Genomic DNA, 15,088 nt, shown 5'->3' with positions numbered 1-15,088 from the left:
GGGCGCTGTAAATGATTTGAAAGTTTATCACATACCTGTATTAGGGCATGACTTTTAAAGTCCCTGCAGAGTTTCACATGGTTTGAAGCTGAAACAGCTGAGTTATTACGGTTTATGTCACTCTTGGCGAAGGAAATATTCAAAATAATTTGAAGCTCCGCGCACATCTTACAAGTCATGGGCTCTTCACAATTTTTGGCAAATTTGTGCCGCTATATCTGCTAATAGTCCACGCCAACATAGAAGTTAATGGGGTGAACTGTTTAAGAGAAAAAGGCACTAGTTTTAGACCAGCTAATGTCTAAGAATGGGGCAAAATTGCACATTGAAAAAAATCATAACAATTATTCTGTACATCCTAGCACATCACTCATTGACTTTTTTGTAGGTCTTACAATCCTACATATGCCTGAAAAGTTTTATAGCTGTAGGTCAAACCAAACAGGATTGACTCCAATCTTTCGACTAATCATTTTTTGCAGCCACTAGGTGGCGCTAGCTTTAAACTGGAATATATGTTTGTCGACGTCTTCAGGAATAGATTTTCATCCAGTGTGTGAAATTGTGAGAAGCTCAGATCATCTGGGTCAAATTATAGCAGCTTTTACTGGTCCAATAAAGCTTCGAAATGAAAGTTGACATATGGGCCACGCCCATTATCGAAATTTCATAAAATTTGGTGGAGGTCAGCAGGGCCGTCTAGAGGCTTGTCAGACTTAATTTAAGCGATATTACTTTAAAGGGCTCAGCTAAACACATAAAAAGGTTTAAAAAATGTTATATTTTTGGCTGCCACTAGGTGGCTCTCGCACTACGACAAAAAAAACGTTCATAGGTGTATTCCGCATTGGAAACCCATAAAATATATGAAGTTTAGAAAAGATAAGACCATCTGGGTCCAAATACAGCAACTTTGTTCGTTTTGGCGAGACATAAGACTGACATTTTTGTTTGCCACTAGGTGGCCTTATAAGCAATTGAAGATGTTTTTAATCACATGTGTTAAGGGCTTGAGTCTTCATGTGTCTGTTAAGTTTCAGATTTTTCCAAGCCTGTAAGGCTGAGTTATAAAGGTTTGTTTCACATGTGGCGAAGTAAACATCAAAGGCATAATATGAAGCCCCACCCCCAACATATTTGATGGCGGATCTTCACAGAAATTTGAACAGTTGTGCCTCTCGGTCAGATAAAACACCACAGCAAATTTGAAGTCGATTAAGTAAAGCGTTTAGGAGAAAAGAGGAGCAGTTCATGACCTGCAAATGAGCAAAAACGGGCCAAAAGTGCACATTCAAAAATTCATAACTCTCTTTCTGTACCTCTGAGCATATGGCTCGCTCTGACTTTTTTGGAGGGTTCAAGGTCCTACATACTGCTACAAATTTTTGTAGCTCTCCGTCAAACGGGCCGGGAGTGAGAAGCTATTTTCCACTCATAAGGCCATTTTGGGGCCAATTACAGCCACTTTTTTCATTTTGGCGAGTCATCTGACTTTGAGGTGGTGTGCAGACCACGCCTATTATCGAAAAGTCATAAAATTTTAAAACCTTAATATTCCATGTCTTAATGGTCTTCTGACCAATTTTCAGTTGTTTTAATCAAACAGACTGAGCACAATACATGAAAGTGTAAAAAATGACATTTTAATCAACCACTAGGTGGCGCTAGTGGTTATGTAAAAAAAAACTTTTTTCAAAGGTGTTGAAAACATGTAGACAATAGACACAAGTTTCCATGTGTCTATGAAGTTTTAGATTTTTTGAAGCTTGTACATCAAAGTTATTAAGGTTTTTGTCCCTCTAGGCAAAGGAAAAATTGAACACATAATTTGAAGCCACGCCCCTGTCAAGTATGTCAGCGGATCTGCACCAAATTTTGCCCAGTTGTGCCCCTATGTCTGATTATAGACCACAGCAAATTTGAAGGCGATTGGGTAAAGCGTTTAGGAGAAACAAGGAGCAGTTTGGCACCTGCAAATGTGCAAAAATGGGCCAAACATGCACACTCAAAAATTCATAACTTTTTCTGTACATCTGAGCACATGGCTCGCGCAGACTTTTTTGTAGGTCTCTTGGTCCTACATATGCCTAAAAATTTTTGTAGCTCTAGGTCAAACGGGCCAGGACCAGCTGCACTTTTTCGACCTTAGGTGGCGCTGCAGAGCATTTTTTTTGTATTGTTTTAGAAAACACTAAAATATCAAATTTTTCACCAGGCCCGACAACTGTGCAAAATTTGGTGACTTTTCGTGCATGTTTTAGGCCCTCAAAAAATGGAAAAGTTCTGCACAGTAAATAATAATAATAATAATCCAGAGAAAAACACGAGGGCTCTCGCAGCGGTAGCTGCTCGGGCCCTGATAATCTGGGGAGGAACAATAGGGACCTCGCAGTGGTCACTGCTCGGGCCCTAATAATAATAATCCGGAGAGGAACAATAGGGACCTCGCAGTGGTCACGGCTCTGGCTCTAATAATCTGGGGAGGAACAATAGGGACCTCACAGTGGTCACTGCTCGGGCGCTAATATTCCGGAGAAAAACAAGAGGGCTCTCGCAGTGGTAGCTGCTCGGGCCCTAATAATTACCTTAAAATGTCTGGAGATAGAGACAAAACAACACAAATATAAACAACCCCCTAGGGTCATGACAGTTGTTTTTGTCGCAAAACCGTGAAAATCCCATAAAGAGGGGATGAAAAAACCCAGTATTCCACATCGCAACATGAAAAAAAAACGTAAGCCAGGGACGCTGTAACATGGGGTTCCACTGTACTTGGTTGAGTAGTACTGTAGTTTGGAACTTGCCTGAAACATTAAAATTAAGACTTGAAACAAGTACACATGTGACTTAGTGAAAGCTCCTCTTCTCTGTCCTTCTAGGACCTCGTGGATTCTGATGCTTTGCTTGATGAAGAAGATTTGAAGAAGCCAGACCCAGTGTCTCTGAAAGCTCCCAGCTGTGGGACAGGTGCAAACAAGAAGAAGAAAGCCTGCAGTAACTGGTAGTTATTTTATTGCAGGGGTCCTAAACAACTTTTGTGGTTCAGATGTGTCAATTTTCTCAATCAATTCAATCAATCAATCAAATTTTATTTGTATAGCCCTGAATCTCCGAAGTCTCAAAGGGCTTCACAGATGAAAAGAGGTCATTTTCAGACTTCTTTCGATAAAAGAAGTCAGACGAGACATCTTTTTGGTGTAAGGTACACAACAGCATCCCCTGTCAAAGCTCCCAGAAGGGGAAGGAAAAATAAAAAAAAACCAATTTGGGGAAAATCAGAAACCTCCAGAAGGGACCACAGGTGGGAGGAGCCCCCTTCCAGGTCCACAGGTTGAAGTGGATCCTGTATGTACCAAATAACAGACAAATAGATACACAATACAGACAAATTCAGGTACACAATATAGATTACAGAAAACATATTGTGCTATATAGTGCATTGATGACTTGACAGCAGGCAAAGCCATTGGGCAGGAACCTTCCCACAGTTGCACACTTGGTTGCAAGTGGACCGCAGACGGTCGATCTCTTCACCCGCGATGGTCGATCAGCCCAGGGTCCAATGGGGGCGGTCGTCAACCTTTACCATCTAGCTAGCCCCCTCTCTGAGCCGGGAGAAGGGGACAGGAAAAAGAAGAAGAAAGCTGTAGACAGGCCCATTAACTAAATGCTTTCGAGTATAAATGTGTTTTTAGTTGGGAATTAAAGATTTCTACTGAGGTAGCTGCGCGAACTTCCATAGGTAGGGCATTCCATAGTACTGGCGCGCAAATGGAAAATGCCCTTGATCCCACGGACTTCTTTTTAGCCCGTGGGGTCGATAGCAAACCGGCATTTTGTGATTGAAATTGTCGGGACGGAACATATGGTGATACTAAGTCGGCGAGATAGGAAGGAGCTAAACCGTGTAAAATTTTATAAGTAATTAACATCACCTTAAAATCACATCTCACGTGTATTGGAAGCCAATGCAGGTCAGCTAGAATCGGAGTAATATGATCGAACTTTCTCGTCCTTGTCAATAGTCTCGCTGCTGCATTCTGTACACACTGCAGGCTTTTAATATGGGACATGGGAAGTCCAGAAAACAAAATGTTACAAAATGTTGAATCCAAGGCTAAGAGAAGATCATTCGTCACTTTTACTAGGGCTGTCTCAGTTGAGTGGTTGGCTGTAAAACCGGACTGAAGGAGTTCAAATCTATTGTTGTCTACCATAAAATCGCTAAGCTGTTGTGTTACAACTTTCTCAAGAATTTTGGCAATAAACGGAAGGTGTGACACTGGCCTATAGTTAAAGAGATTTTCAGGATTTAGGTGAGGTTTCTTAAGTAATGGTTGAATGACGGCCGTTTTAAAAGCTTCAAGTACAATGCCAGAGGAGAGTGACAGGTTGATAATATTCAAGACAGATGACCCTAAGGCCGGGAATAAATCTTTAACGAGTTTGCCTGGAAGCGGGTCGAGCATGCAGGACGTCGGCTTTGCTGCATTAACCAGATACTAAGATACTAAATCAAACTGGGACAGGGTAACCAGACTTTCTTGAACCTGATTGTCCGAAGGGGGACAGCCGAGGGGGTAAGTGGCGCTGCCTTTTTTATTTCGTCCCTTGTTAGCTGAATCCGCTGAGTAAAGAATTGCATAAAATTGTGTGCTGAATGGAGGGAACTATGATTAACCTGCTGCTGTTGCGTTAGCTGTGCTACCGTGTCAAATATTTTGGGTTGGTTTTATTAAGACTAATCATTTTGGAAAAGTAATTTGTTTTTGCTAACCTAAGAACCTCTTTATATTTCAGCAGGCTATCGCACCAGGCCTGACGGAAGTTGACTACTTAACAATTTACAAGTACGCGTTTCATCCGTAAACCACGGTGTGCCGCTTCGGACAAGTCTTAAGTTTCAGCGGCGCAATAGAGTTTAGGGAATTCAAAAGAACCGTATTAAAATCATTCGCGAGCTTATCGACTGAACCAGTGAAAGACTGAAAGGCAGTTGTTGCTGAAGGCAGTGATTCAGAAAGTGCAGCAGTGGTTGATGAGTTAATATCACGGCTCTTAAAGCCTTGGTTGTGGACAATAAGACCATACTGAGCTAGGACTTCAAATGTTATAAGATAATCATCAGACATAACGTTAGTATGCGGCAGAGTTGTGACATTTGAGGCAGTTAGGCCATGGGTTAACACGAAGTCTAAGATATTACCATTCCGGTGTGTTGCTGCTTTTATTATTTGTGTAAAACCAAATGCATCGATTATTGCTTGAAAAGCTACAGTAAGTGGCTCCAATGGGGAGTTCATATGAATATTGAAGTCACCCATAATTAATATATTATCTGTGTGAGTTATTAAGTCAGCCATAAATTCAGGGAATTCATCTAAGAATCCAGAGTATGGACCGGGAGGACGGTAAATAACTACCACATAGAATAGTGGTGAGGAGCTCGATCGCATAACGAGAGCCTCAAATGTCTTGAAAGGTGTGACTAGTGCTCGTGCTAAGCCTAAAATCAGATTCTGAAATTAGGGCGACACCCCCTCCTTTTTTACAAGGACGGGCAACATGTGAGCCCACAAAGTTTGCGGGTGAGGCCTCATTTAATGACAAGAATTCATTTGGTTTTAGCCAGGTTTCGCAGACCAAGCACGTTAAGATTTTGATCTGTAATAAGATCATTTACAAGAAGGGCTTTTGAGGGGAGTGACCTAATATTCATGAAGCCAAATTTAAACTGGGAAATTTTTCCTGGACTACTCTTGAGTCCTCATGTTGGTAGTACTAATACCAACAAGATTTTTATGGCTGGGGCTTGCTCTGTATTTTGAGTAATTAAAACCTCGTCGCAATGTTAGTAAAGTAGGAATTCAATTGTTGACGGCTATACCGCGCATATTAATATTAATACTCCGCCAAGGTACTATGTCACTAGTCTTACTGATTAAAGAGGCGGGACTATTTTCCATAATTAACACCACCTCAGCAGAAATCTTATCATTAGGGCATTCAGCATTAGGTATTGAAACAGTGTGTGGATTGCAGTGACCTAGACTAAATATGCTATGTGTGTTGTAGCAGTCCAACCTAGTGTCGGTTAACTCTAGCCTTAACGACTCCACACCCGTTCTAGCAGGCTCGCTACTCGCCTGCGACCCGACATGCTCTAATATGAGAAGTCATGGAAGGCTCAAACAGTAATCTATGTTTCTAGAAAGAGTGATGGCGCCTTCCCAGTTAGGGTGAAGGCCATCCATCTTTAGCAGGTCGAGCCGGCCGCAGAAAGAGGGCCAATTATCTACAAACTGGAAACCCTGCTCTCTACAGAAACTAGCCATCCACCGGTTAAGCGAGAACAATCTGCTAAACCTCTCATCATTGCCTCTTGCAGGCAGAGGGCCAGAGACAATAACTCGATGCCGACTCATCTTTCTAGTAAGATTACAAGTCCTAGCTATGTTCTTCTTTGTAATCTTAGACTGCCTCATTCTAGTTTCGTTGGAGTCGACATGTATCACTATGTCCGAGTAACTAGTGTTGTTTGCACTAAACTGGTGTCTAGGCCTCTTGCGTGTCAGCTCCTTAAAGTTAGCTTCAATGTCGGGTGCTCTGGCCCCAGGGATACACATTACGGTAGCTGGCGTTTTAAGCTTGATGTTACGGGTGATGTTAGGGAGTCCCCTATAACTAATTTGCGGGAGCCAGTAGACTGAGATGGAGTTTGCCTAGCGAGGGGGCTAAAACGATTATGCGTCCGAACAGGCTCACCGCGGCTAGCAGGCTTCTTCGGGCTAATGCTAGCCGGACTAGCGGGTAGGCTACGACCTGCACTAGTCGACGCTAGCGGCATTGCGGGAGGGCTACGGCCCGCATTATCACTATCAGATGTGTCCGTCTGATCTACGATTATCAGACTACTCTGCTCTAGCTGACGGACACGGCCCTCTAGGAGAGAAAGCCTCTCCATGAGAATAACGCAGGTGTCGCAAGTGACAGATGCGGTGGAGGTGCACGGAGCCATGCTTACCTTATTACAGCTGAGCGAAATACTTACGCTAGCAGAGCTGCACGAGGACGAACGGAGCTAGGAGCTGTTCAGAGAAACGGCTAATCACTAGCTATCGAAGAATGGAAGCAGTCCTCAAAAATGAAGGAAAAATTAAAAAAAAAACACCGAACACAGGTCCAACAGGTGGTGGTTAAATAGAAAAATAGAAAAAGAAAAACATTGTTCGTCTCTCCAGCTAAGGCCAAAACAGCGACAGCAGCAAAACACTCCCCGGAACCGGGGACACCCCCCATTAACCGTGAAGTAGAGGGGATCACTGTGTGCATATATATATATATTATATATATATATATATATATATATATATATATATATATATGTCGGTTTATGAACACCCTCTTTTACGAACATTTCGACTTACGCTCCGGGGAGTTTTTTGTCCCCCACTTACGCACAGACCATTCGCCTTACGAGCAATCTGACATGCAGGCCATTGTATTTGTTCATATATTTTCGCCTTGCCACGTCATCAAAATCAGTAGTTAAAGCTTGTCACGGCAACGAAGACCGATATTGCTCTTACAATGTCACAGTCACTGTCTCAGTCACGGTGTCAGTCACGGTCTCACTCACGGAGATGCTATTGGCCGACGTCACGTCAATCACAAAAATGCCGATATGCTATTGGCCGAACGCCTTTATCTAGCTTGATGGCACAGCTGTTCGGGACGAAAGGAAGGAGAGAAAATGAGTCAAAAACGGAAGGAAGGAATGTTGTGAAGACTTTGCAAACTTTATCTGTTAGACATGGCTTCTAAAATTGTAAGTGGCGGTAAAGGAAGAAGTAAGAGGATGATGACAATAGAAACCAAGCAGGAGATAATAAAAAAATACGAAGGAGGCGCGTGCATAGTTAACCTTGCTCATGAGAATGGACTGTACAGTAGGTTATGTTACTCATTTTTAATATGTGTATAAAGTCGTGATGTTTTTACCTAAGGTTTTTGCATGCGTTGCACGCATTCACGAATTAACATAAGTTTGGATTGCCCGTCATACGAGCAGTTCGAGTTACGAGCGTAGCCGCTAAACGGATTAAGTTCGTAACACGGGGACCCACTGTGTGTGTATATATATATATATATATATATATATATATATATATATATATATATATATATATATATATATATATATATATATATATATATATATATATATATTACGGCCATACTCACTAGCAAGGTTAACTATGCGTGCGCCTCCTTCGTATTTTTTTATTATCTCCTGCTTCGTTTCTATTGTCATCATCCTCTTACTTCTTCCTTTACCGCCACTAGCAATTTTAGCAGCCACGTCTAACAGATAAAGTTTGCAAAGTCTTCACAACACACCGACCAGCTGTGCCATCAAGCTAGATCCATGTTTTTCAACCGCTGGCGGCAGCATCGTGCCGCAGCATCGTGCCGCGGGAAATTATCCCCCCGGTCCGCTGTCAAAATTTACGGCATTGACTGTGCATTGACTGAGTGTATATTGTGTGTGTGTGTGTGTGTGTGCGCATTGTATCTCCTTTGCGCATTTAATGTGAATGTCTCATGTCTGTGTTTGTGCAGCACTTGCGGCCTTGCTGAGGAACTGGAGGAGAGTAAAGGACAACAGATGACAAATTTACCAAAGTCTGCCTGTGGAAGTGTGAGTGTGTTCCCTTTTAAGTGGGATAAGACCTTCATACTGCCGTGGGCACCCTTTAATTTTCCTTTTATTTTATACTGCACCAAATGAAAAGGGTTGGCCATGGCTATCAAATTTATTTCGATAAACTCATTGGCAGATTTGTGATCGTGATTGTAAGTAAAACTTTGATACTTAAGGATCCCCCTGTATAGGGATTGGAACTGATGCGATTTTTCTGATTCCATCATCAATTCCATTTTAAATATTCAGTTCTGTTTAAAAAATTCAGTTGTTCAATTCTCACAGCCACTGATCAAAGATGCATTTATTAAAACTACTAAAACAGGGTCCAATGGTACGGAAAACGTCCTTAGAAAGACGAGGAGGGATGATGTCACAAGGACAGTAGGAAGGCCTGAGCTGGAGTACTATATCAGTTAAGACTGAAAGAGGCACTTGCTTGAAGCACTTAAAAATAGCAGGACAACTATAGACAGCAAAATCTGATATAGATAGCGATAGAGAAGACATAATATTAAAAATCTTGTCGCTAAAAAACATTGAAAAGTCTTCACAAAGTTTATGTGAAGGAACAGCACCCTTTTGATCGCCGGGATATAAAAGAGTACATAAAGGCACAATGTCACTGAACAATGTGAGGGGTTGAAAGTAAATATTTCTATTTGACGATTTTATGACCCTCTTAAAGTCAGCTCAAAGTTTGGTGATAATAAGGCCAGGCTAGTGGAAAATCCCCGGACACCCAGTGGTTAAGTAGACTTCAAGAAAAAATCTTAGCTTGAGTGCCCACAGTTATGAAGGGGAATGCCTGAATGTGTTTATTCAAATTAATCTTTTGATCTGAAACCCTTGTGTTCCAATTGTTATGAAGGGCAATGCCTGAATGCGTTTATTCATATTAATCTTTTGATCTGAAACCCAAATGCCTGTAGTTAGTATACAGTACAAAGAGGGTATTTATTTTGCCATTCCAATATTTTGTAGAGGACTATGTGTATACATATTTCATTGGAAAAAAAAAAAAACATTGCGTAGTCTGTAATGTTGTGTCTTGCGTTTTTCAGTGTTACCTTGGTGATGCATTTCGATGTGCCAGCTGTCCATACCTGGGGATGCCAGCATTCAAACCAGGAGAGAGGATTGTGTTGAAAAACATCACACTGACAGATGCATGAAACTCGCAAGTCTCATTCTACCGATTCAGCGCGTCAGTGTCATTCCAATGATTGAGAACATCACACTCCCTCGAACCACTTGCTTCCCCTCTAAATTCTGCTGATCAGTGGTCTAGTGCTTGTCTCACTTTTGGATTGTTTCCAACAAAAATCCCCCTTTTTTTTCCTCTGCTTCAGTTTTCTAAAGAAATCGTACAGAATCGTTTTGCTGGCACGACAGAAAAAAAAAATCAATATCACAGTATAGCATAATATATTTATTGTAAATGTGAGGTTTGGAGAAGTGAAGCGGTTCATTATTTGCAAGTGAACTGCTGGAGCTCAATATACTATGCTGGCATTGTATGGCCTTTTTTTGTCTGCGTATTTGTAATAGAAAATCAGTATAGCTGTGTTTCTAGTAGTTACTTTGCATGAGAAGACAATGAGGGTTGTGCCAGTCATTATTTTGGACGGGAAGTCACTGATGTTAGGATTGTGAGATTGAACTGGTTTAATTTTTGGGTGTAATACAGTAATACACTTTCCTACAAGAAATACAGTATGTCTAACCAAGCATATAACAATGAACAGGTACAAGGGACCTGGTTTTGCCAGTTCATTGTGCAAATTGTTGAATTGTGTGGCGAAGTATACCAGAAGTGACAATGTCTTTGCAATAGCAAGTATCAAGCTCTCAGATGTCTACTACATGTTGATCATCTGAGAGTTTGAGTTAAAATTTAATAAACCAAGTTTCAACAGTACAGTACCCTATTTCTTTAGCAGCGTGGTAGTAGTCATAAAAGGACTGAGGCTACAACTATTCCACTGCAAAAAAAAAGTGTTCAGTCATTACCTTATTGCTACATACTCCCAACCCAGGAAAAAACACCGCAGTACATCAGAGATATTTTCTTCAATCTTTGAAGAGAAATAAAATCATATCTTGTGATACAGTAGACATTTTATAGTCCGAATCAATCCTGCTTAGTTCCTTAAAAGTGTCTGTCTCATAGTAGTTGAATCTGTCTACAATTATAGGTATTTTATAGGATTACATATTACAAAGGCATCTCAACATCATTTAAAATAATTTTTGGGTGTCTAGATTTCTAACCCGGAAGCAAGACAACTGGCTCCTTAACTTTTTCAGTACCAAGCGTTCTCGGAAAAGGCAACCTCTCAAGTGCCAGTATATTTGGCATTTCACTCATCCTTCAAAGCCATACAGAATATTATGTTCTATGTTAATGTAAACATGAGAGGGTGTCATATGAAAGATTGATATCCTTTCCTTACCTAGAAATGCATGTAATGTATGTGTAGTATGTAATTCAACACTGCGATCTAATGGTCACAGTTATCACAGTGCTCAATTGCCTAAATACAGTGGGCCCCCGTGTTACGAGATTAATCCGTTCCGCGGTTGGGCTCGTAGGACGAATTCACCGTATGGCAGGCAATCCAAACCTACGTTAAATAGCTAATGCGTTTAGAACCCCAGGTAAAAACATCAAAATTGTACATACATATTAAAAATTGATACCAAAATAGTATAGTAAGTGCTACGTATATATAATATACATATATACAATCAGAAAAATCATAAATAAGAAAATATAGAAAGGGTTTATTTACCTTTGAGTGGCGCTTGTTATGCCCATATTCGCCAGTAAGGGTAGCCTCGGCGAGGCTAGCTTTGTATTACTTGATTATCTCCAGCATCGTTTCCACATAAATCATCATCTTATTTCTCTCTTTAACATCACTAGCAATGTTGGGACTCATGGCTAACCCATTCAAGTTTGAATTAAGCAGTAAAATACACAATAAATACGGTTTTGGAACCACTCACAATAGAGCAAAGCTTTACCATTCCACCAATTAGAAAGAAGTGAGACCGACCAATAACAGACCAGCACTGTAGTGACGCGTTGCATGGAGGCAGTTAGACCGCAACAGAAAATAAGTGTGTTACGGGTGGGTTCACTCAGGGGTTTTGCTCTCCGGTACCGGCCTGCTTTGTTTCTTTTTCCCCAGTGTTTCCTGGCATCTTTTTTTTAGGTGTGCCCCAGCAATGCAAGGATTGGTCGGATCCAGGAAGGCCCATGATTGGCTGCTGTGGATCGCACACCTGCTATATATTGAGCCGAGATGGCAGACAGCTCTCTCGTCCTCCTTCGTTCCCAACCAGCCACACATTTGTCCTGATATTTGTGGAAACCAAACAGTAGGGGTGAACCGCCGTTTTTGTTGTGCATTTTCTTTCCTCCTGTTTTTGGAGCTAAGGAGGTAAGCATATTGTCTTTTGGTTGTTTTGTTTGCTAGGTTAGTTTGGTTATTTCACAGACAGGATTGTTTTGTTTGTTGTTTTGGCCTTGGTTCACCCTGAGTTACTTGCTCCTATTTTTCAGTAACCCTATTTTTCATGTAAATAAATATATCTTTTGGTTTTCCACACCTGGTTCGTCAGCTGGCTGCTTGGGAGTTAGGGAAGGCGGGGCCCCTAGACTGGGACATAACAAGTGCAATTACCTAAAAACGCCTGCAGATGGAGACAAAACAACACAAATCTAGCCAACCCCCTAGGCTCACGACGGTTGTTTTTGTTGCAAAGCTGGGAAAATACCGTAAAGAGGGGAAGAAAACCTCAGTATTACACATCGCAACATGAAAAAAAAAAAACGTAAGCCAGGGACGCTGTAACATGGGGGTCCACTGCATTTGATAAGCACTGGTCAAGCGTGTCAGCTACATATCATGAAAAAACATATTTGACCAGAATTTTGTTATTTGTTTTTATTACCATTTTAAAAGATGAGAATTCTCATCTACGTTATATACTGTATCAGTGCTCATTTTACCTCAGGAAAGTGTCGAGTCCCTGGGACTCGCAATACTAAAAAAACCATAGGCCCGAACTATGGAGTCCCGAAAATTGTGCGATTAAATGGACAAAATTAGGAGTGGAAATCTTGTCTCACAATTCAAATTCAATTTTAGGGTCTCTGATTCAATTCAGAATCAATTTGCGATTCAAATTGAATTCCATTCAAGCAAAATATCTGCTTCTATCTATTAATGTGCAAAGAATCGTCACACAACTTTTGTCTTCTTTGCAAGATGGCATAAAGGGTTTTTTTTTTTTTCATAAACACATCTTCCCCCAAAAAATAACATGTGGACAACTGCTACTCTTTGAGGTTAGCTATAAACTTGATAATGTTTTCATTATGAAATAAGACAAATAAAAAATGTTTTAAAATGTTGCCCAAAATGAAAATTATTTATATTTCTCAGTGCATTTATGACGAGATGAAAATAAACCTTAGGTGAGCTTCTAAATTGTATGTGCATTCAGCATGTGCTCGTTTGTTCATCTCTGTTAGTTAATTCAAGAGAGTATGTAATTCAAGAGAATTAACGAACAATTGTAACATTATTTAATTATTTTGAATGTTTGTGAGTAGGCATGGGACAATATCAGAATGTGAAGTTATGATAACCTTAAACCAAAATATCATGGTATTGAATGACAGTTCTAAAAAGTATACATTCAAAATCTTGTTAATAGCAAGTTTTGTTAATCATAGATTCACAAACATATTTTTAAAAATGACTGATTTGGAATTAATGCCATCGAGTGATAGTAGTTTATTTCAAATCAATTACCATATTGTGTATTAAGAAATTGCACAATATGGATTCTGTCATTTCATGTCAATGAGAGTCTCATTTTCAAAAGCCGAAAAACTCACAACGATTTTGTATATTTGGGGGGGGGGGGGCGTTTGATTGGTTTGCCTTTTTGACCCCCACTTTAGCTCGATATACAGTGATCCCTCCTACTTTGCGCCCAGATATCGCGGTCTCAGTACTTTGCGGGTTTTTCCAGGAAAAATTAAAAATATTTCATGCAGATTACCAGTCCTGAGAACAAATTCTCAACAAATTAAGTAATATCAGTTATTTAATGAATATACAATAATTTTAATAAGGATAATGTAATGTTACATAATAGAAGGGAAATAAAATACGCCAAAAAAAAAAAAAGGGATTGTTTATGGTTACTGCGGCTATATTGGGGCGTACATAGAAATCTAGGAACTGATACCCCACTTCGCGGGTTTCAGACTTCGCAGGGGGTTGACACCCCCATTAGCCGCGAAGTAGGGGGGCACTGTACTGCTAGCGTCCTACCTCGAACGATATCAAAAACGCTGTGTGAAGGTGGCATAACACAGCTGCGGTAATTTGCAGTGGTAACTCAAGCCGACAAACCGGGATGTGAACGTGAGTACGTGATTGGCTAAGGCAGCCAAAGCGCAAAGTCCCATCGAGAGCAGGATCCCACTGCTGGTCGAAATTGCTTTTTGTGAACCTTGTGTTTCACAACTTCCCTACAAAAAACGTCTGGATGACGCATGTTGTAGTGCGTGTCACGGACGCAGGCAAAATGGAGCACATATATACACTGATCCCTTGCTCCATTGCGCCCACGGTCTTGCGCGGATTTTAACAAAAAAAAAAAACGTATATTGCGGCGATGTGCCATGACACTATTACACTTTCCAGCATGCCAGACAGACGAGGTAACTATTAATTCATTTCCCAGGGACAGTGATGGGAAGTACAATGACTCTGTTACTGTACTTCAATAAATGTTCCCTGTAGTTTGTACTTTTAGAAGTATTTTTTTTCTGACATTTCATTTTTACTCCCTACATTTAAAACACGTCATACTTTTTACTTGTTACATTTTAAAAAATGCCTCATTACTTTTTTTTAACCATTCACAAATATAAGGCCTTGTGACTTTTCTTTCAGCATTTTTGTGCAAACTACATAAACTGTGTTTGACCAATCAGCCTGGCTGCCGCTAAAAAAAAAGAAAAAAAACGCAGGGACGTCCCACAACTTTCACCTCCGCATAAACTGGAGAGCATAGAAGATAGCAGTAGGTAGCCTATGCTAGAAGTTAGTGTCGAATAAGACACAGACAAATAAGATGAATTAGCGTAGGCTCAAGAGGCCCGTAGCCACTCACCCTCACCCATGGCCATACTACGTAAACTGTGTGATCAATCAGCGGCTGCCGCTAAATTAAAAAAATAAAAATAAATAAACGCAGGGACGTCCCACAACTCTCACCGCCACATAACCTGGAGAGCATAGAACAGGGGTGGGCAATTCCAAGCCTCGGGGGCCGGTGTCCTGCATGTTTTCC

At 40.7% G+C, this 15,088-nt stretch overlaps 1 protein-coding gene across 1 annotated transcript in view; it reads left to right on the top strand.

Annotated features, from left to right (window-relative positions):
- Positions 1-12,321, top strand: part of ciapin1 (cytokine induced apoptosis inhibitor 1) — a 31,718-nt gene extending 19,397 nt beyond the window's left edge. The window contains exons 7-9 of the mRNA XM_088417462.1: positions 2,880-3,001; positions 8,623-8,701; positions 9,769-12,321. Coding sequence (XP_088273588.1) covers positions 2,880-3,001; positions 8,623-8,701; positions 9,769-9,879 — 312 coding nt within the window. The 3' untranslated portion in view covers positions 9,880-12,321. The remainder of the gene's footprint in view (positions 1-2,879; positions 3,002-8,622; positions 8,702-9,768) is intronic.
- The last annotated feature ends 2,767 nt before the right edge of the window (positions 12,322-15,088 follow it).

The sequence above is a fragment of the Hippichthys cyanospilos genome, chromosome 6 (genome assembly GCF_059441005.1).
Source record: "Hippichthys cyanospilos isolate Australia breed blue-spotted pipefish chromosome 6, RoL_Hcya_1.0, whole genome shotgun sequence".
NCBI classification, from domain to species: domain Eukaryota; kingdom Metazoa; phylum Chordata; class Actinopteri; order Syngnathiformes; family Syngnathidae; genus Hippichthys; species Hippichthys cyanospilos.
Note: the sequence above shows the minus strand (reverse complement) of the source record. Positions and strands in the feature narration are given on the sequence as shown.